The sequence below is a fragment of the Drosophila biarmipes genome, chromosome X (genome assembly GCF_025231255.1).
Source record: "Drosophila biarmipes strain raj3 chromosome X, RU_DBia_V1.1, whole genome shotgun sequence".
In the NCBI taxonomy this organism is placed as follows: Eukaryota; Metazoa; Arthropoda; class Insecta; order Diptera; family Drosophilidae; genus Drosophila; species Drosophila biarmipes.
Window position 1 is genome coordinate 11,454,591 of NC_066611.1, and position 20,466 is coordinate 11,475,056.

The following is a 20,466-nucleotide window of genomic DNA, read 5'->3' on the forward strand; positions in this document are numbered from 1 at the left end:
CCCCAGTTGTAAGAAAACTATTTAAAGTGTCTTTCTTACCATCGTCACCATAATCTTCCTCGGCTTCCTCCTCTTCTGTGTCTGTGGACTTGGACTTTCCCAAGCTTTTCAGCTTTTTCCGCTTGGCAGCGTTTCGTCTACGAGCTATAGGGATATTTTCAATATATTAAACCGCTGCTTTAATCCAAATTGGGTTAGACTCACCCTCCATTATGTGCATTTTCTCCTCCTCCGTGGTTCGCTCCTCGGCTAGGATTACCTCCTCTGGAATAACACCAAAATCCAGTGATTGGTAGTTGGTCACAACAAGTTAATCGATTTGATCAACACATAAGCAGAAAGGATATATGTGCAGTATAGTTTATGTAGTAGGTATGTGTTTATATAGTGGGGCGGTATGAAGGATCTGTGTCCACATTTCCACGAGAACTAATTTATTTCAGAGTATATATTTAGGAATTTATTTACTTTAATTTCGGTTTAAGGTTTTGGTTCTATGAGGTAGGGGTAGCTAGAGTGTGCCAAAAGTGCTGGCTATTTAGAAACATCTGAATACAACAAGTAAGTATACTTTATTTATTTTTAATATATATGAATATATCGTTGTTTGATATGAATGTTTCCAAATGGGACACGCGATACGCAGTATATCTTACTGCAAGGATGATATTGACGCAGGGTTTTGGAAACCTTTATTAAAAGAGCAAAAAAACTTGTGAAATTTAAATATAAAAACAGCTCCTATAAGGCAATTTTGAAAATGTTTCAATAACTTTGATGAAATATTTATCTCAAAAGAACGAATCTTGATAGTTACAATTTAGCTCTAAAGTTAGGCACCCGGGATTACATGTCGAAATGTACCTAATTTTAATATATAGGTATGTATATGAACGTGTGGATGAATATGAGGTGAATAATGTAACAATTTTGTGTGTTTTTGAATGTTTGGGTATGAGAATTATTTATGATTTTAATCATAGTAAGTGTATATATAGATTTACAAACAAGAAATAGGGGTAAATACTATACCAGCTTTACAAATCCATTCAACATAGCCGTTTAACTCTCTTTCTAGTTGCTGCTGCCTTCTAAGTTTAAGAAACTCTTGTCTATTTTCTACTTTTTCTCGTTCTTTTGCGAATTCACTACAAAAAATAATTAAATAGAACGTGATAAACCAAAAAACAGGATTGATTGATTGCTAAAACGATCATGTATGCTTTGGTATTTGGTAATACAATAGCAAAGTTCACACCATACTTTCGTCATTGTTTTGTAGGAGTGTAATCAACCGAGGAGAATCGAATTTAAACATAAAACAAAAATCAAAACATGATCCAGTGCATTCTTAAAGCACACGACAACCGGGCATAGGTCAAAAAATCAAAATTATTTACTCGAAATGAGGAAGTGACAGAAGTACAATTATGTTTATAAATCAGTTTTTTGGCTTCGGACAGCGCCTCCTTGGACGAGACCCTTCAATGAGGTCAAAAGTCAAGGAAACATATAGTATAGAAGGGGAATGTGTAAGAATATATGTGTGCATACAAGCATAGGATGATTTATTTGGTGGCGACAAATAAATAAAGTACGCATGGGGTGATGATGCCATATAGCGTCATCGGAACTCCAATAACTCTGGCTTGGCCTTGAATTTCGCTGGGAGTCACTGCGTCTAGATCGATGATACATTGATGGCGAAACATTGAGTAAACCGGGGACAGAACACTGATATATTGATGGGTGGGTGCACTGGTAACAGTGTTTTATAGTGTTTTTTTTTTTTGAGGGTGTATAGGGCCAAGAGGTCGAGATCTAGATCTAGATCGAGAGCAAGACCGAAACTCAACAGCATTTCACGACTCCGTCGGCGGGGAATGTAGATATATGCATATAACTGGAGGTTAAGATGGCTAACTTTAGTAGAAACAGCTAGTTTTGGTTAGTTTGGTTTAATTAGGCTGCAGGGTAATCAACTTTATCGCTATGGTAAGTAGTAAGAATCGGGTAAAGTTGGGGTTTAGTTGGGTGTGTGGCAAAATGCAGAGAGTATAATACGCAATACGCACTGGCGAGTATATATGGATTCGATTATTGTTTTCGATTGGTATTGGTTGAGCTATAGTGGGGTGAACGGCATTTCGCAGTTAATATTAATAACAATATTCGGTTCATTGGAAGTTGTTGTATTATTTGATTGATAGTAAGTAAGTTTTTGGGTACCAGAACTCTTTGTAGCCGGGGAATTGCTTGCGATCTATTTGGGAATACATAACTAGCAGTAAATCAAACAAGTTCTTTATAAAATTGGGAAGTATAGGTCGTAGTTTGCTTTTTTGGTTGTTTAATTTGATGGGTGTTTAATTCAATGAACTCGCAGTCGGTTTCGATAGCAAAAACATAAGTACGAGTGACTTATTGTTCTGTTTTTTTTTTTTTTGCCGATAAGTTGTAAGTTATAAGATATTGCAGGTTGTGTTTGTATGACGTTCGGGTTGATTATGGCAGTTTACTTGGTTGCACTTAGATATAGATCTAGTTGTATAAACCTGCTTGTGTGATCCAGTCAAGGTACGAGACCATTGCTGTCTGAAACATGGCCCGAAAGCGGCATTTCTGAAACTCCATGCGACGTTCGACACGATTTCGTTCGTTCGAAAACTCTCTGAATTCGGGAATACGATAGTTAAATGCATTGAACAGAATTCCGAACAAAGAACCGAACTGAAGAATGCAAATCAAAATGAAAGTATCTCAAACACGTACATACATATATTTCAATGGCCAGTCGTCAGGGAAAATTTCGAATAATTTACAGCCAAATTGACTTTGTTTCGCACCCTGTATGCGCATGCACGGAGCTCTACGCAAGACCGATATATACATATGTATAATCTGGTTTACAATTTATCTTTACAAGTACATAGGTAAACCATCTGGTTACACTTCTCTAAACATATGTATGCAGTATTTTCAAAACCTCTTTTTTTTCATTTTATAATTAATCAAATGATAAGATAAGAAGATATGTGAACTGGTGTATAAATGGCTTCATCGATAAATAAAACGTTTCATGATCAACTTACCCACTAAGGACACCAAGAACTAAGTTGAGCATAAAAAATGAGCCTATAACTATAAGAGGCACGAAATATATCCAATTAAATGCTGAACCTAATGCGTCGTTGGTCTGTGGAGGAAATAGATCGTTAGCATATCAGTAATAGATCATGATAGATCACAGGATATACAAGGAGTGCGATCACTAGTACTAATGTTTCACTCACCCAATACAGTATTGACGTCCAGCCCTCCATCGTGATACATTGGAATACGGTCAACATGGCAAATCCGATATTATCGAAACTCGTGATACCTGAATTTGGTCCTTCCCACTTCTCCAGACACATGCTCGTGCTGTTGTTGCATACAAAGGAGCCGGTGGCCTTTTCCGTGCTGTTGTCCGTGTTGCAAGGCGTCTCTGATTCGCCCTCCTTCACTAGTTTGTCTGCCCCCGAAAAAACCAAGATCATTAGACTCAACAGTTCCCCAGGGAATGGCATGGTATTTCAGAATATTACTTGGATCTTCTAAGCTATAACAAGTCTTATGCAGTGCGCCCGAATAAAACTCGAGTCCAATGATTGCAAAAATTACGATTGCAAACAACACCAAGAGACCGATTTGCAGTAAAGGTGCCATCGCCTTGATTATAGATTTTAAAACTACTTGTAAACCTGTTGACGTCGAAGTTCATCCGTTCCAGAGTTGGTTGTTTAGTTGTTTGATTAAAGAGAGGGGACGTTGGATTAGCAAGATCAGAAGGCTGGGGGTGTGTTCACATACAGGACATGGTTGTCACAGACTGTTTGGCAAGCTCTACGACAACCATTTGCCACAACAACAACCATTCTATTCAAAAAGAGTACGTTTTTAAAACAAAATCGAAACTAAGTGAAGAAATGGAGGCTCTTGTATCACGCACACATACTAGATTAGATAATTTAGTTAAGATTTATAGGTAAATAAAAATTTCAAATTTCTCGAGCGATCGTAATCACAATCGCCGATTGGTTTAGGAAAATAATAGTACAACGACAAGAAGGAAAGTAGAATAAAACAGAGGAACTACTCACTAGGAATTCCAGACACTAATTTTAAGGGCCGTAGCACACGAATGGCTCTAAGTGTTCTTAGGTCTACCTCGGGCCCTATTTGTGGGTACTGTGTCATGAATCTGTTTGCAGACGTTAAGCGATCAAAATGAAGTTATATATAGATTGATTAGCGATACTCAATGAATACAAGGTCAAAATATCATAGTCAGATAATCGTAAATTAAGAGTGAAAATCAAGAGTTTACTCGGTATTTGTATTGTGCATCTTAAGTCGAAACTTAAATCGAAAGCAAAAAGCAACTAAGAAGTGTAAGGTAATTTAAACAATCAAATTAAGTAAACCAGAGTAACGTTTAACGCGCGGTTAGTTCATATTTTTCGCACACACAATGGGTAACCCAAGCGAAAACGCAGAATAGTTTATCTTTGCTCTCGGCTCCGAACACTTTCATTACGATTCTCTAGGATAAATGCAATATTTTAGAGAGCAAACATAAACTATGGTATTGGTCAGCTATGGAATAGAATATGATTTAGATATACATCACTATTTTTGGCTATAATATATAAAATCAAACTCTTGCTTATATCATAATATAGTTCAGGTAATTAATCCTTTCAATCCATACCATAATGTGATATCTTTTGAAAGGACTCTAGCTAAATGTAAACGTGTCTAATTTTGTTTGGTTTAGTTACTTTTGAGTAAACAATAAAGTCTAATCTTATAATCCGTGTGCCAGCTATTATCGAAAATCAATATTGGAAACTATTATGCGACCGCCTTTTATGGGGGTAATTTGATGACTTGCAAGATAAAATCTATTTCGAATGAAACGAAAGTCCTGATCAATTACTCTTAAGGCTAAGGGACTTTCACATTATCGCCACTGCATTAGATTAACATAGATTTATATAGCGCGTACAACTTACATATTATTCTATCTTTTTTTTTCTAAAATTAAAAAATGAATACTACTTAACTTAAAAAAATAAATTTCCTCTACATGTACCAAAATGTATCTTAGCGATACATTTAGCTCCTTAACGTTTTAATTAATGTAAGTTTGACATTTTGTGAGCACTAATAAAAAGTCTACCAAGTGGTAGCAACTTCTATAGCACATATCAGCCTTTTTTGCAAGAAAGTTTAATTTTCTACTATTATTAAGGATATATGCGATTGATGTGCTAAATTTGTGGATACCACTGTACATGAACGCATTTGCGCGAAAACTTTAATTTTCTAGAGAACTAAAAAACTTGAAGTTTCCAATATATAATACGCTGCATCCTACTGATGCTGTCCATAGTGTAATTATGCTAATTATATTTGGTTTATAAATAAAATGTTATTATGATTCAAAGAGCTAGCTAAAAACTAATATTTCTAGACGAGCTTCCGCTTTACCTCCATTTTTTGGGGAAGAGTGTAAGCTTCTATAATAAAAACGAAAACAAGACCTATAATCTAAGTGACACAGAAGTTTTTTTTAGTTACTACTTAATATATAACTAAGGATTTAAGTGACAGACTTTGACGATTTCGTGGCTCCTAACATCCAGCTTCAGATAAGTTTGATTTGTTCTTGCTACTCCTAGATAACATTAATTAACTAGCCTATGCTTTCGAGCTTAATTCGATAAATAAACATATATATTTAAATGGTTTTACTGGAGAAATCGTTATGTTATCTGGCCTAGGTTCGCTTAATAGCAACTAAGTCGCTCGATGGCGAATGTCTTACTTGGAATTCGGGAGACGAGCTTCAGTGGGCGTAGAACACGAAAAGATCGCAACATACGCAGGTCAACGTCTATATTGGCCTCAGCAAATATCGTCATGGCTCTGTTTTCGGTCATTTCGAGTTCGTTATTTGCACATGAACACACGGGAGAAGTTGTTATTAAAATCGCTTACTTAAGTTACATTCACAGCATTTAATTTGGACAGTTTTTACCTCAAATCAGAAATCAGAAACTAAACTACTACGTACCTATCTTAATGTAATTTTTATGGATAGTACACATTTGCATCTTAAAACTATTCAAAATATGGGTAATCTAATTTTGTTATTGGCGCTCTTAATCACAATGATTCAAGAAAGTGTTGAGTGATATTCCAGTGACTTTCATTATGATTAAGATGTGGTTACACGTGAATTTCGGTTGAATCGAACATAAAACAAAGCTTGCACTTGCGTGGTTGACTTAAGTGTTGCTTCAATACGATATCTTTTTCAAAATAAAAACGTGCACGTGTAGGGATAAAAAGTTTGGTTCATCATTTACCCCGTAACTACAACGAAAAAATCCATGATGTTCCAAATATTCCTGAGATAGGAGTGTTTATGCAGAACAAGCCCTAAGGCGAGGATCTTGAGCGACGCTTCTACACAGAAAATGCATAAAAAATAGGCCTCCGTTTTTTCCTAATGGAGGGTGGGCCCAAAAGATAAATCAGTAAGTGGTGTATGTATGTGCGATGGTGTCGGACCGCGTCTTACCAATTTTTGAGCCAATACTGTCTTGTCGCCCCCCGGCAAGTGCTCCTCTAGCGCCAACACAACACAGTTGGCTATGATTGTCAATAACACAGCGTATTCAAAGGGCGGCCATTCTATGATGAATCGTGTGTACTTTCTAATTGGGTTATCCTCGGTTAGAATAAACAATGACGTCGGACCACCACCTGGTGGGTTTTCCTCTTTTTTCGGGCCACCCATTCTATCAGCTAAGCGATGGGCTCCCTTTCGACCCAAGTGCCCCCCGCCTAAGGAGTCCTGTTGATGCTCTGCTTGCACTACTTCCTGAGCCGCTTCCAACCTGTGTGGGAGAAGGGAGAGGGGTCAAAATATGGATATATGCACTTCCCAACCGCGCTCTAGAGTAACTCGACTTTTGCATTTAAATAGGTTTGTACTGGCCGGGCTTATGCGAGAGCAATCGATCAATAAATACAATTTAAACAACCCTCTAAGCAGGAACCATGAATAAGGCATTCCATTTCTGAACAAAAGAATGCTTTTAAAGTGTATTCATTCTATTGCTGTAGTTTTGAGTTCCTAAATAACATATCTCTTAAAGTTTATTAGAAAAATCTCAGATAATAGAGCACCCATTTTGATGATGGTAAATTTCTTAATTTATTCTACTTAAGCTCCTTAAAATCTTTAGTTTTCTTTAGTTTGCTTGCAAAATTGTGGCACAAACCTTTAAAATGTAACAGAAAGGATTTTAATAGTTGTTATTAAATAGACATTGGTATTCCGGAGACCTTCTGATAATAACACGCATACGACGTGTTGGTCTTAAAGGCGAAAGTGTTCTGATTGCCATTGATTTAAAATATTCTCAGCAAACCTTTGAGTTTTGGAAAAGTTTTGATTTAAAATGTTGTAATGTTTCTTTTAAAGTTATGCTTAAGTTGTATAGAAGGCCTCTGTAATAAGTACTACATTCATATTGATACATTAAATACCCAATGAATTTACGCAGATTGACCTTTCAACACCGATAATAACTGTGTACTTCTTGTCTGCTGTAAGCCACTAATTGTTGTTTAAAATCAACGAATGGTAAGTACGCCTTTTATATGGATTTATGGATACTATTTTTAGTGGGAAGGGGGCACGTACCGTCACTGTATCCAATTTCTGATACTTTTGTAACGACCGCTCGGCCATAATTATATTAAACAAGGTCAACCACAATACGCATTTGTCGGGAGTGACACGCCGTCCGTATGGAACGATAGCGGCAAGTGGACATTTAGCTCGCGAGTCCGATAATCTGTTGCTGGTGATTACTGGAGGTTGGTGGACTGGACTGGACTGGAGTGTTGGAGGATTGGAGTACTTGAGTTCGGAGCTTCGGAGTTTCGGCGCTTCGGAGGATTGGAGGCTGGTTCCGTTTCTGGTTCCGTTTCCGGTTCCGTTTCCGGTTCCGTTTCCGGTTCCGATTCTTCCTGATCCCGCTTCCTCGGCCTGGTGTCCCGCGATCGTCACTGCCCGCTCGGCCCACTGATGTCTTCGGGCTTACGATGTCTGGTGTGTGTGTCCTTTTGACTTATCAACCGCTCTCTGAACTTTAGTCTTTTACCATATCTTCCTTTGCTCTAGCTCATCGGCATTACCGTGTTATTATAGCACTTAAACTGCATTGGAATACGAAATCCAATTAGATGGCATTTTAAATTGGCCGTAATTTATTTATACGCCGACACCGCACCGACACTTGTGTTCATATTGATTGTAAAACGTTCATTATTAATGCACGGCGTTTGGATGGTAAGGGGTTCCGTGGGTCTTTTTTTTTTTGGCTTTTGGCACACACTTGCACGAAATTGGCCAGAGTCCGTCATCCGATTCCGGCCGTAGTTTCAATTGCCTGCGGTGTTGTGCTACTTATTTTGCCAACCGATAATTATGATGCGCTCGGGTCAATTCAGTTCATGACCTATTGAAAACATGCTCATACACGCGCACACACGGACATGCATGTATGTACATGCATACGATGGGGGTTGGGGGCTTGGGGGTTGGTACTGGGGACTGGGGGCTGTGGTGCATACGAAATGCACGGCTGGTGCTATTTTTATGCCCTGCAAGGTAGGGCCCCTAGAAGTGTGCTACAGCTCCCGGAACATGTGCACTTCATGTGGGGATGGTTATGGCTACGGCTGTGGCAGTGGCTATACGGCCACAGTTACAGTTACAGATAGATGTAGTTATTTCGGTTATTGGTATAAAATTCCATTACTGGAACACGCCATGAATGAAAAAGTTAGGGGATGAAAGGCCAGAGGCTGAGAGCGATATATACGTGTGCGTGTGTCTGTGTGTGTGTGGGTATAAGCCACCGAAAAAGCTCAATACACACACCAACACACAGGCACGCAGCGTGGTGAGTTGTGAAACGGTGAGATTCCGGATTCCGACATCACTGGAAGGCAGCGGAGGTTCCCCCGTCCGAAGGCTTGTTTACCTTTTCGCCAATTCTTGAATAAAAGCAAGGTGCATTTGGGCCCCGGGGGCAGGCCGATGGCTCTTTATGTGCACCGCAGTGCACTGATTAGTTGACTGATATTATTAGCTGTTTGGCCTCTGATAACGGGAATTGCCATTGGCGAATTTCAACTCTTCGTTCCACGCACACACACACACACGTACCGGCAGGAGCGCTCTCTGGCGCTCTCTCTCGCTCCTCTGCAGCCATCACTGGGTCATATCGATAACGATAGCACGCAGCCACAAATCGCTTGCCTACTTTTGAGGGCCCAGTAAATCTGCTTACATTTACATTTTAATTAACTTTGCAGCCAATTGCAATGGGGTCAGAGGTCCAAAAAATCATGTTCTACTCCCGACTTAGCCGTCTTATTTCCCAGCAACGAATTCCTATGTCTCCCCTCTCTCCAGTGACGTCACCAGGCAGTGTTGTCTGCCTTTTCCTTTGTGTTGACGATGTTTTTTTTTTCGGAAGTGGAGTGCAGGGGAATGGGAACTGGGCAGAAGCTATATATACATATCTGTATATACTGTGGGGCGACTGTAGGACCAACGAACCTGTAATTGCCAAAAATAAACACCCACCGCCGCTCGCCCCGCATAGGCGCACTACTATCTATTATTAAGGCCGCTCTACTTTCGATTCGGGCAAATGTTAAATTTTTGAATAGGCCCTGGGAAGCACTAAATGGCCGGGGATGTCGCGTAATTCTTCACACACAGAATGTTTGTTCACATGCTCGCATTCTAGGCTCGAAGAACACTTCCGTGGAGCGGAGAATGGCACACGAATTCGTATCCGGTTAGGTGTTTGCGGGGGTAAATATTTGTAGGGCTGGCATAAAAACGACGAGGTTCGGTGTTTCATTCACCTCGAAAGTGCGTCACAAAGCCAGCGGCTCTGGCTTGAAAACCCCAAAACTTCATATCTCCTTTGGCCCCAGCTCTTCCCTTTGCCTTGCCACTGCCACTGCCACTGCCACAGCCACAGCCAGAGCCACTTCCATCGCAATATATAGCACCACCGACGCAACATTCCGCCCGTTGTGCTACCGACCCGCTGACCCAATCCCAGCGACCACATACATAGATACATGTATATCCGTTTACATGGGGTGCTGTGCGAGTGTGGTGCGTTTACGGAGCTTGTTAACTTCAACTTTAGCAACTGGATTTTCGGAATAGCTAGGGGTATTTTAGCCCACGATCGAGAACTTGGATATCGTACGGCCGTAGGATTGGAAATTAGACCTGGCTGCCTGGGGGGAACGGAACCCAGAGGTCGTTTATTGGCTTCAGTACGCCCGAATAATGCTTTTCACTTGGTTTCTCGTTGCTTTTTGCCACTTCTTGTTTTCCCACTTTGGCTGTCCTCGTCGCCATTGTCGCTATTTCCATGTTTTCACGTTTTCAGCCTTATTTTCTCTAATTTTCCCTTCCTTCTTTTTGGCTCGGTTTGGTTTGGTTTGGATGTTTGTAGTTTTATTTTCACCACTCGACCCGAATTCGGATGCCAGCGCACACAACTCTCGAAATGTGGAATTTTCACAGCACTTTTGGGGCCGCAAGGCGAGCGATTGCACTTGATTTGGCAGCACCAGGCGATTGGGGCTGGAATTCGCAACCGTTTCGGGGACAGCCACTGGCCAATGGCCAATTAATAGGCGTATCGGGAAAAAATAAAAAACAAAAACCGCTTTTGGACGGGAGCTGTCACCACCGACTTTGTCTCACCAGTTGGACGAAAAACTCAACAAAACGCAAGACTTCAACTCGGCGACTTTGTATCACATACTACCACAGCGCCAGGGCGCACACACACGCACAATGGGGGAAAATAGTAGGGAAAAAAGAACACCAGCCCTGCGCTCTGCGTGCGTCCGAAAGCTCCATCCCAAGCTTCGGTCTAAGCTCAACTTGGCGGGGTGGACACACTGGCCAGCGAAAGCCAAAGGCGGGGGTGGACGCGCATGCGCGTCCGTCAAGCAAGCCCGCTCAGCTACCGTTACTTCCGCTAGTTGAGCTTTAAGCTCCGCTTGACTTTCAACCCCTATTCGACGATACCATCGATATCGGCAGCCGGTTTTATCGGGTTTCAATTGCATTGCCTTAGCCCAATTTACCTTCCTCATATATTTTCTTTCATTCAAGAACACCTACTCTGCTACCCTTACATCCACTGATTGAGCTTTAGGCTTCCCTTGCTTTTCTACCGCTCCTCCCTGATATCGTTTTTTCGAATACAACGATTTAATCAGGTTTTAGGAGCTCAACTCTAACATAATTTACAATTCGAACACTATTTTATTTCATTTAAGTAAATACCAGCCCTTCCTCCACTAACCCAGCTTTAAGCTCAGCTTTTCTACCACTATTTAAGGATTTTATTACACTTCCCCTACAACGTTACTTTGAAAACCCTTTTTCCATTTCCCCAAAAGCATTTAAGTATACAGAAATAGTCTAGAGAAGGAAGCTATTCTTCCCTATCATTATATTGAAATCTCTAGCTATCACACCCATCAAAATAATAAATATCCTTTCTATTACATTAGGTTTTGTTCACCCAATTCCTAATATGTGAATAGTTTTTGTTCAATTGAAACAAAGTTTCTTTAAGATAAGAAGAGCGTATTATAAGGATATTTCAAAAAATTATAAAGATTTTATAAATATTTTGCTAAATTTGTTGCTATTTTTAAAAAAAAAATGTACGAAGTCTTTGATAAACTATAGTTTTCAAGAGTTTTGAATCATTTTTATGAAGATCATTCAGTGGTTTTCAAGAGTATGGGTACTTATAATACAATCCCAAATAGTATTTATACTTAATTATTTCAAATTCGGTATTATAGACCAGTTTACTTACATAATGTCTCCCAGGTTGGGTCGTGTCTGGACCATAGCAAAGCTTTCCGGCGCCCGGCGCCTCATGTTGGACCCTTGCGAGCCGTAGTGCGTGGTCCGCCGGATGACGCCATCGCCGATGATGGCAATGCTGTCATCCAGGCTGTTGATGTTGCTAATGGTCAATCGCGCCATAGGTGATGAGCCCCTTCGGCGACGAGCTCCCACTCCGCCCAGCATTCTGGCTCTGCGATTCGTTGACACGGACTTGGCAATGCGCGATGCGTGCTCCAGATATGGCCATTTCGAGTACAATATTCACTGCAGAACCGGTCACGGGCACAACTCGAATGGGTCACAGGTCACACGGCTGAACTGGAGATCAACTGGAGATGCGAATGGGAAGCGGGGCCCAGAGCCCCCAGGTAGAGATGCACCAACTGCCACGGTCCGGACGAAACTGATAGTCGATGGCCGAGGGCTGTTGTCGATGCCCCAGCGAGCCCAGCAAGCCAGCCAACCAAGATAGATAACCGCCCAGATGGCGATGACGACGATTGCGACTGATGACGTGCTTGATAGTAGTCAGCATATGCGCAGTGCAGGCCGCCGTCGGTAATTAGGGGCCAGGTGTCCACGGGCACAATCCACTCAGACGGGCGGACCACCCACTCCACCGAGCGGCAGCTTCCTTTGTTCACGAGAGCCCTCACACTGATAACAAAGTCATGGTAAATACAACTAAGCCGTAATTCATTCACATCAGACATACCTGTGATTTTCTATATCTATATGAAAACAGGAGAGTGGCTCCTCCTTCTGTTAAACTGAAGTTAAGTTCGGTGTGTTCTTGATGTATTTCTTTGAATAGTTTTTAAAAGTGTAAGAAGCCTCTCTTTAAAGAGGTGCCTTCTGGCTCTTCGGTGCCTTCATTTATTGTACGTTTTACCTTACTGCTTTAAATCGAAACTAATATGCCGGTATCACCATTTTTCAATAGCGAAACTAAGAAAACCGAAATGGAAGATGCCCATGGGGCTATCACAGCGCTTATTTAGAAATCCCCTAGTTATCCCATACACATTTCGGGTGCGATTTTAGATTATGAAGGCCGTGATCCAGTCCAGGAACTTGGCCACGTCAGCATATATGATGTACTGGTTTCTACAGCAAAGCTTGTGGCTGCTGGCCCCCGGATCGGGTGACTCTACGGCGGGCAGGGCGGCTGAAACGGTGCCGCGCAGCACCCAGCGATTGTTCCGGCGGATGAAAAGCCCGGCCCCGGATATGCCGGTGTAGATGCTGGCACTGCTCGGGTGGCGATCACGCTCCTCCGTCTGGATGCCAGCGCAAAAGGTTCGGTTCGAGGAAAGGCTGCGAAAGTGGGCATTGGCCCGGAAGCACTCTGCATTGCCGACCACCGGAGCCTTGACCACCTTGGGGGCACTGTGCGAATCGCTGGACTTCTTGCCCGGCACGCTCGACGGCAGCTTCTGATCCTGCGTCCGGTTCGATCTGTCGAAGCTCCAGCCGATGACGATGCCCTGCTCGCCCACAATGTACTCCGCCTTGCTGGAACCAGACCACAGGCAAGCGGGCCGAATGAAGGTGTTGTATCTGCAGGGAAAGTTGATAAATGTAATTATTGATAACAGGAATTCGACTTCTAATATCCTAATATAATGGGTTATTAGGTTAGGCATTTAAATGGAACAAAATTAGGTTTCTATTTATTTTTCATTCCATTTACCCGACTCACCGAACTTCGTCCTTGAGTATGATCACAGCGATGTCCGCATCATAGCTGCTCAGCTGGCTGTTGAAGTCGGGATGGATGTAGATGCCGTCGACGGGGGCCGCCAGAGAACCCTCCTCGTTCCAGTTCTTCAGATTGTGCCGGCCCAGAAAGACGAGCACCTCGTTGGATGTGTAGCGCTTGTTGAACAACTTGAAGCAATGGGCCGAGCTGATGACCACGCGTCCCGAGACGAGCGTACCGCCGCACTGGAAGTCCAAGGAGGTCAGGTTGTTCACATAGATGGCCGCCAGCCAGGGCCAGGACCCCCTGGTAATGGACGGCAGACTCTTGTTATCATTCAGGGCCTCGTTCTCCTCCGCCTCCGCTTCCGATTCGTCCACAAAGTGATCCAGACCATCAGCATCCTCGTCGTCGTTATCATCAACAAAAACGGGCGATGTAATGGCATCGGCGCCAAGGATAGGTTCGGTTTCCAGTTCCTGATCCTGATCCTGTTCCCTGCGCTGGGACAACCGAAAGTCGAGCTCCCTGTCGATGCGACCGCAAATCTCCTTGGGCGCCTGACCAAAGGGTTTTCTACAAGATCGGGCATTAAGTAACGAATGAATGTCACCGATCGTGTGTGCTTTGAACCGACCAAAATCCGGATGCATACTTCTTGAACTGGATGTGCGCCTTGTCGTCCGTCTTCTTGGCCTCCTGCTCCGCCTCCGCAGCCTCGGCTTTGCTCTCGTGGGGATCCAACAGCAGGGAGCTGCTCTTATCCGGTATGAAGGACAGTTTCCTGATGTGCTCCAGCTGGATTTGGGTCATGAAGATGCTGTGCTCTGTGCGGGCAAAAAAAAACGCTTGGTTAGCTATTAAATCTAGTGATATATACGTATACGTACCGCCGGATCCGAAGCAGATCACATGGTTATTGGCCGACAGGAGGAGCAGTTTGGGCGGGAAGTGGTGCTTGGGAAAACGGATCTTGTAGAGAACCGGGGCATTGTGGGCGAACTTGCCGCGGGTCAGTAGCTCGATTTCACCCAGATAGTTCTGTGGGAGGGAAGTGTGAGTGAAGATGTGGTTAGAGCTCCAGGATACCTGGATTCCCGCTGCCCTGTGCCCCCCGCACCTACCGTAGTGGGCTTCCCTCGCATGGAGAGCGTCACCCGGATGTGGAGCGGCTGGTGGCCATCCGGACTGCGCACCGCCATCAGGCCGAACCACTCGCTGCCGTCGAAGCGGTACTGGAACACCTTGGGACAGGGGCTGATCGGCATCCCCTGGGCGACCGCCTTGGACACGTGCTCGATGCAGAGGATCAGGATCGCCGCCAGGTGCAGCCTCATCGCGGTGTCTGCACGGGAGGGGATAACTGATCTGACCTGATCTGATCTGACTTGATCTGATCTGATCTTTAAGGATGGAAATGGCTTCACTTCTCTCGGAATGTAAACAAAATGTTTCAAGAATCACGATCAGAGCTTTTGTGCTCTGGCAACACTGGCTACATTTGAAAAAGGTTGCACATTTAGGCGTTGCCAGACCTAAAAAACACCCTCTGTTAATGTACATACAGTTGGAGCTAACAGTATTCCGTTACTATTCAAATTATTTAAGGGTGATAAGAATTTAAGTATACTTTTTAGAAACTATATTTTTATTTTTTAAATCTGTCACTTACACTTAAATAATTATTTGTTTTGTTTTGATTTTAGAAAATAACCTTAACTAACGCAGAAAAACTGTTGATAAAATACTTATTATATTTATTTTAGAAGTAAACATGTTCCTTCATGGCTACACTATATATTTGAACAATTTTGATTCAGAGCATTTGTACGAATAATTTTGAATATTAAATCTGAAAATTAATTATTCTTATTTTACAAGCGTATTTACAACGAGCAAGTTGGAGAAGAGCATGGCATTTATTTAAAACCCAAGTAATTGGACTTGCTAGGAGAACTCATCGTCCTCGCCGTAGCTCCAGCCTTCGTCCTCCATCTCCTCGTTGCCGAAGAAGCGCTCCAGATCCTGTTCGGCCTCCGCCGGCACAGCGGCCTCGGCGGTCAGCAGCTGGTCCTGATCCTCCGGACAGCCCCGGCAGCGACTCTCGTTGATCCCGTAGTTGAGGCAGTTCCCGCCGACGCACTCGCAGCAGCCGTCGTGGAACCATCGATAGCTGCTGGCGCCCATGCTCTCGCACTGCTGCCGGCACTTGTTCGCTCGGATGCACGAGTTCACATATATCACGGTGCACTGCACGGAGCCACCACTTCCGTTTCCGGTTGCCGCATCACTGGAGCCCGAGGAGCCACCGCCCTGAACCCTCTGCTTGAATCCTGCTCTCATTGCAAAGCGAATGGTCGACCAGGCCTCGTCATCCTCGGCCGTTAGAGTATCGAAGAGCTCCGGCAAGCCCTCAATGTCGCCAATCTCCGAGCGCGGCGTCATCGAGGGCAGCACATCCTTGTGCTTGGGACACATGTCCAGGCAGCCACAGCACTCGATGTACAGCTCGCCCAGGCAGTTCAGGCAGTCCTTGCAGCAGTGGCAGTCGTTCAACTTGCACTGGCAGCTCTGGGTGATCAGGCACTTGGAGACCACCGAGCCGCAGACCACCTCGTTGCATCCATCGTCGTTGGCCAGCGCCGGTCCAGGGGACAAGGCGGCGACCAGCAGGAGGAGGACGTTGGCTAGCTGTTGCATTCTGCTCGGGAACTCAGGGTCTACTAACACATTGTGCATTATGGCAGCACGCTTTTATATATCTATTTTGCCCATGTCACATAAGGTCATCATGCAGATGGCCAGGTAGAGATGGCGCATCCTTACCGCAATCCGCTAATCCCAGAAATCAGGTAGGACAACCCAAAAGCCGGTTGGGTAATTTAAAACCAGTTAGGACCTACGGCCAACCCTCCATAAAAATGGGCCAAACAGGGGTGGCAAAACATGCATAACTTCTCGGGACCTAGATCCCAACTTTAACCTGTACTCCAAATATAACAAAATCCCAGATCTTAGAACCTAAATCCTAACCGCAAACAGGTATTATTGGGTTTAAGTAATTTTTAGACCAAAAATATCATGACTGAAAATTAAGGTATCCTTTTTTTTGATATATAATTAAGTTAGGATAGCCCTGAAATACTGGGAGGTGGATGGTGTTGGGGTTTATAAATAAAATTTAAAAATAATATTTTTGTAGGAAAAGTTCATTATTGAGCTCCCTAAAAATGTTATAACAATTTTCCAAAGGTTTTAATAGATCAAAACATTTCTTTATGCACTTCAACAATTTGCATTTAAGAATTTCAACACTTGGGCATACAATTTGGTAACCAAAGAATGAGTTTGGGGACTTGTCAAACGTATGGTCAGAGCTACTCGGCTGGGGGATCAGCAGGAGCAGGCTCAGCCGGAGCAGGATCAGCGGGAGCGGGAGCCTCTGGTTCTGGTGCTTCGGCAGGGGCAGCTTCCTCCGTGGGGGCCTCCGCTGCGGGAGCGGGTACTGGAGCGGCTTCGGGTGCAGGAGCATCCGGAGCTGGGGCCTCCGCAGGCGCTGCCTCAGCGGCGGGCTCAGCGGTGGCCACCGCCTCGCCCTCTGCGACAGGGGCCGCTTCTCCTTCGGCCGGCGCCACGGGAGCTTCGCCCTCTCCAGCCTCCGGAGCCTCTGCGGCGGGAGCTTCGGCCTCGACTGGAGCTGGAGCCTCGGCAGGAGCCGCTGCTGCGGCTGCCATGGCCTCCGCCTCCACCGACTCCCTGATGTCTTGGCTCTTTTTGCTCTGCAAGGGAAACTCATTAAAACGCGAATCCTTGAGAGCCTAAGCCTGCAATTCTTCAGCCTAAAACTTACGCGCTTCTTCTTCTTTTCGGGCTCCACGACCACCTCCTCCTGGGGCTTGTAGTCCTCCGGGAAGAACTTGAGGGCCTCATCCTTGCCCACGGTGACATTGGGACTCACATAGCTGGGTCCGTAGGAGACCAGCGATAGCATCATGTTGGACTGCACCTTGTTGACCTTGAGCACGATCTTGTCGTTCCTAAAAAGGGGGGAAAAGGTATGCTTTAAATTGGAATACAAGGAAGTCCTTCTGGGAAACTCACGGCGTCTTGGGACTGATCTCGTATTTCTCCGTCGAATTGGCTATCAGCTCGGCCTCATCCGGCTCGGCGCTGGAGAAGAAGCCGTAGAGCGGCACATCGTCCTTGTGGCGATCCACCACGTGCATGATCTCCTTGCGCTTGGAGGCATCGAAGGCCATTATCACATGCGGTGGCTCCGGCTTGGGGTCGGGTGGAAGGAATCCGCTGGTCTGGCCGCGGAAGAAGACATAGATGAGGGCGGCATGGGTGCGCCGGTTGTTGGGGACCCAGATGGGGGGCATTTTCACGGTCTTGGTGCGAGTCAGCGGCTTGGGCGGCTCCTCCTCCTTGACCTCCTGGACCTCCTCCTCGTCCTCGGCGACCTCGTCGCCCGCATCGAATTCCATATCGAAGCCCGGGATGGAGGGGAATCCGCCCATTGCATCGCCGCCAGAGGGCTCACCTCCGACTGCCTCCTCCTCGCTGGCCTCCTCCTCGGCGTCCAGGTCGGCCGCCTCCTCTTCGGCCAGGTGGGCGTCTTCGTGGGCAATCGACTTGCTCTTGCCCTTGGCCTTGGCCTGGTTGAGGAGCCGGGCATCCTCCTCGGAGCTGATCTCCTCCACCCACACCTCGCCCTCCTTCAGCTCCACCTCGACCTTCAGCTTCATGGTGGCTATGATCGGTGGGATCACGTGCTCCTCGGGTATGTCCTCGTTGGGCGGGGCCACCCGCTCCTTGGTCAGCTCATTGGCGTAGGCCATCAGGACGTTGGGCACGGTGCCGATGCTCTCGTCGATCTTCCAGAAGCACATGAGCAGCTCCTTGCCGTCCAGTTGCTCGATGACGTCCGGCGGCAGGGGATTCTTGCACGAGAAGTTCACCACCTCGAACTGATCGCTGCTCACCTGGATGACCCGGCGATCCTTGCACTGCATCTTCAGCGGCTCGGCGGGCTCGGTCAGTTTCTTGAACATATCGCGATTGACCTGCGGCCCGAAGACCGTCACTCCAATGTCCGGCATGTTCTCCATGATGGAGTCCGTCACCTGGGTGAGGTAGTCCACCTGCTTCTTGTGCTTGATCTCGCGCTCAATCCGCTCCGCCCGCTCGATGGCCTCCATCTTGATGCGTTGCTGCTCCACCTCAATGGGCTGCAGCTCGTCCATTCTGTAGGTGATGGGGCGCGGCTGCCGCTGGACGACCTTCTCCAGCTCCCGCGTCAGCAGGGCGATCAGCTTGGGCACATCAGAGCCGAATAGGAGGTTCACAGCCCTGCCTCCCTGGGGGAATAATGTGGTATAAGGGAGAGTTCGATTTCTGCCTTTTGTTCAAAAACTTAAAACTTAAACTTGATTTAAAAAATTGGTACATATATATGGTTTTTATATCTTCTTAGAAAATGCGGGAGGGACGATTTGGCATGTTTCGGGAATCGGAAAAAACGTTTATATAAGTGTATTTTATCGAGAGGAAACTACTTTGGGGGTATGAAAGGTTTTCTATTTTGGAATAGTTCATATATTCCCAAAATAGAAAGGTATTACCATAAATTACTATACTAAAATTAATAAACAAAAAATAATACATAATATCCACTTCGATAAGAATCATATATTTCTCTTCAAAAAAAACATCCAGTGCATCATGATTTTATATCAATATTTCTACCATCTCTAGTTCACCATCATAATTTTTTTTTATTTGATTCCATCATAATTTTATCTTATCATATCATCATATCATATCAATCTTTCTACCTTCTCTAATTCATCGTTAAATTAAAATATTATACTAATACTATATAACCAATACCAAAGATTTTTTAACCAAAAAGGAAAAAAGACAAAATATTCATTATTTTTCACAAAAACATCCTATGTATAATGATATTATATCAATATTTCTACCTTCTCTAACTTGACATTATAAATTTTTTTATAATAACCCTAATCTTATCTTATCATCATATCACATCAATGTTACTACCTTCTCTAATGCATCCTTATAAATGTTTTGATATTCCCTCTTCCTAATCATAATTTTGATAAGAATCAGATTGGCTGGCACTAGAAAACTGCTTATAAGACGCCTTTATAGGGAATACTCACGGTCACGAACAGCCAGATGGGCTCGCTCCTCTTATTGAACCGCTTGAGGGACGTGATGGTGTCCGATTTGCACTAGGTGAGAGGCAGTGAGGGAACTAGGGGTTAGATCAAAAGGAAAGGGACGAGGTAACCCACAATGGCCAGGTGCAAGTTGTCGCCACCGATCTCGAGCTTGATTTTGCGCAGGGAGCCCACCATGCCGGTGCAGGGACCGCACCACTCCGAGTAGACATCCAGAACTGGGAATATACATCTATAGCATGAAACTAGGGGCCCTACAGAGATCTCCACGCACCCAAGAGTCCCGGCCGCTCCATGAAGCGCTCCAGCTCCTCATCCGTCTGGATGTCCGCCTGCAGTTGCTGTTGTGCCGCCTTCTTCGCCATCTAACCGGAATTTTGCTAGCAAATTTGGAAACAATTTTTCGAAATTTACCCAAATTCTGTATGTGTTTTGCCTTGTTTTTGGATGCCAAACCAAAAGTGAATGTTCCATGAACTATTGATTAAACAAGACGCACCCAACCACAGCCCCTTTTC

The 20,466-nt window shown here is 44.5% G+C and overlaps 4 protein-coding genes across 27 annotated transcripts in view; all 4 read right to left on the minus strand.

Moving 5' to 3' along the window:
- Positions 1 to 12,220, minus strand: part of LOC108025698 (voltage-dependent calcium channel type A subunit alpha-1) — a 53,494-nt gene extending 41,274 nt beyond the window's left edge. For 14 of the 23 annotated variants that reach the window (XR_007765985.1, XR_007765984.1, XM_050890458.1 and 11 more), the window contains exons 1-10: positions 12,003 to 12,220; positions 6,632 to 6,950; positions 6,417 to 6,556; positions 4,143 to 4,243; positions 3,588 to 3,743; positions 3,294 to 3,514; positions 3,093 to 3,196; positions 1,033 to 1,148; positions 205 to 264; positions 40 to 144 (exon numbers count right to left, since the gene is read on the minus strand). Coding sequence is in view for 21 of the 23 variants with exons in the window: in XM_050890458.1 (XP_050746415.1) it covers positions 40 to 144; positions 205 to 264; positions 1,033 to 1,148; positions 3,093 to 3,196; positions 3,294 to 3,514; positions 3,588 to 3,743; positions 4,143 to 4,243; positions 6,417 to 6,556; positions 6,632 to 6,950; positions 12,003 to 12,220 (1,540 nt within the window). In the remaining 2 variants the exon portion in view is untranslated. Of the gene's footprint in view, positions 1 to 39; positions 145 to 204; positions 265 to 1,032; positions 1,149 to 2,555; positions 3,037 to 3,092; positions 3,197 to 3,293; positions 3,515 to 3,587; positions 3,744 to 4,142; positions 4,244 to 5,872; positions 5,974 to 6,416; positions 6,557 to 6,631; positions 6,951 to 7,762; positions 8,370 to 10,857; positions 10,934 to 12,002 lie in introns of those variants that run through there. The other 9 variants (XM_044092980.2, XM_050890473.1, XM_044092979.2 and 6 more) reach the window with 7 other exon arrangements.
- Positions 12,221 to 13,074: 854 nt separating this feature from the next.
- LOC108025700 (serine protease gd) lies at positions 13,075 to 15,198 on the minus strand. Of its 2 annotated transcripts, XM_017096236.2 has the most exons (5): positions 14,864 to 15,198; positions 14,630 to 14,780; positions 14,395 to 14,566; positions 13,740 to 14,315; positions 13,075 to 13,597 (listed from the first exon to the last, which is right to left on the minus strand). In XM_017096236.2, the coding sequence occupies exons 1-5, from the start codon at positions 15,074 to 15,076 to the stop codon at positions 13,078 to 13,080; spliced, it is 1,632 nt and encodes a 543-aa protein (XP_016951725.1). In that variant the 5' UTR covers positions 15,077 to 15,198; the 3' UTR covers positions 13,075 to 13,077. The 2 variants fall into 2 exon arrangements, with proteins under 2 accessions (XP_016951725.1, XP_043948917.1); XM_044092982.2 differs by lacking the exon at positions 13,075 to 13,597 and having other exon boundaries at positions 14,170 to 14,315; positions 14,377 to 14,566.
- A 260-nt stretch (positions 15,199 to 15,458) lies between these two features.
- LOC108025568 (protein twisted gastrulation) lies at positions 15,459 to 16,441 on the minus strand. Its single transcript, XM_017096097.3, has one exon. It carries the CDS (start codon positions 16,437 to 16,439, stop codon positions 15,687 to 15,689), a length of 753 nt encoding a protein of 250 aa, XP_016951586.2. The 5' UTR covers positions 16,440 to 16,441; the 3' UTR covers positions 15,459 to 15,686.
- A 486-nt stretch (positions 16,442 to 16,927) lies between these two features.
- Positions 16,928 to 20,421, minus strand: LOC108025630 (microtubule-actin cross-linking factor 1, isoforms 6/7). The gene is made up of 6 exons (XM_017096166.3): positions 20,223 to 20,421; positions 20,063 to 20,166; positions 19,928 to 19,999; positions 17,841 to 19,099; positions 17,590 to 17,776; positions 16,928 to 17,518 (listed from the first exon to the last, which is right to left on the minus strand). The coding sequence occupies exons 1-6, from the start codon at positions 20,311 to 20,313 to the stop codon at positions 17,117 to 17,119; spliced, it is 2,115 nt and encodes a 704-aa protein (XP_016951655.1). The 5' UTR covers positions 20,314 to 20,421; the 3' UTR covers positions 16,928 to 17,116.
- Between the last annotated feature and the right edge of the window lie 45 nt (positions 20,422 to 20,466).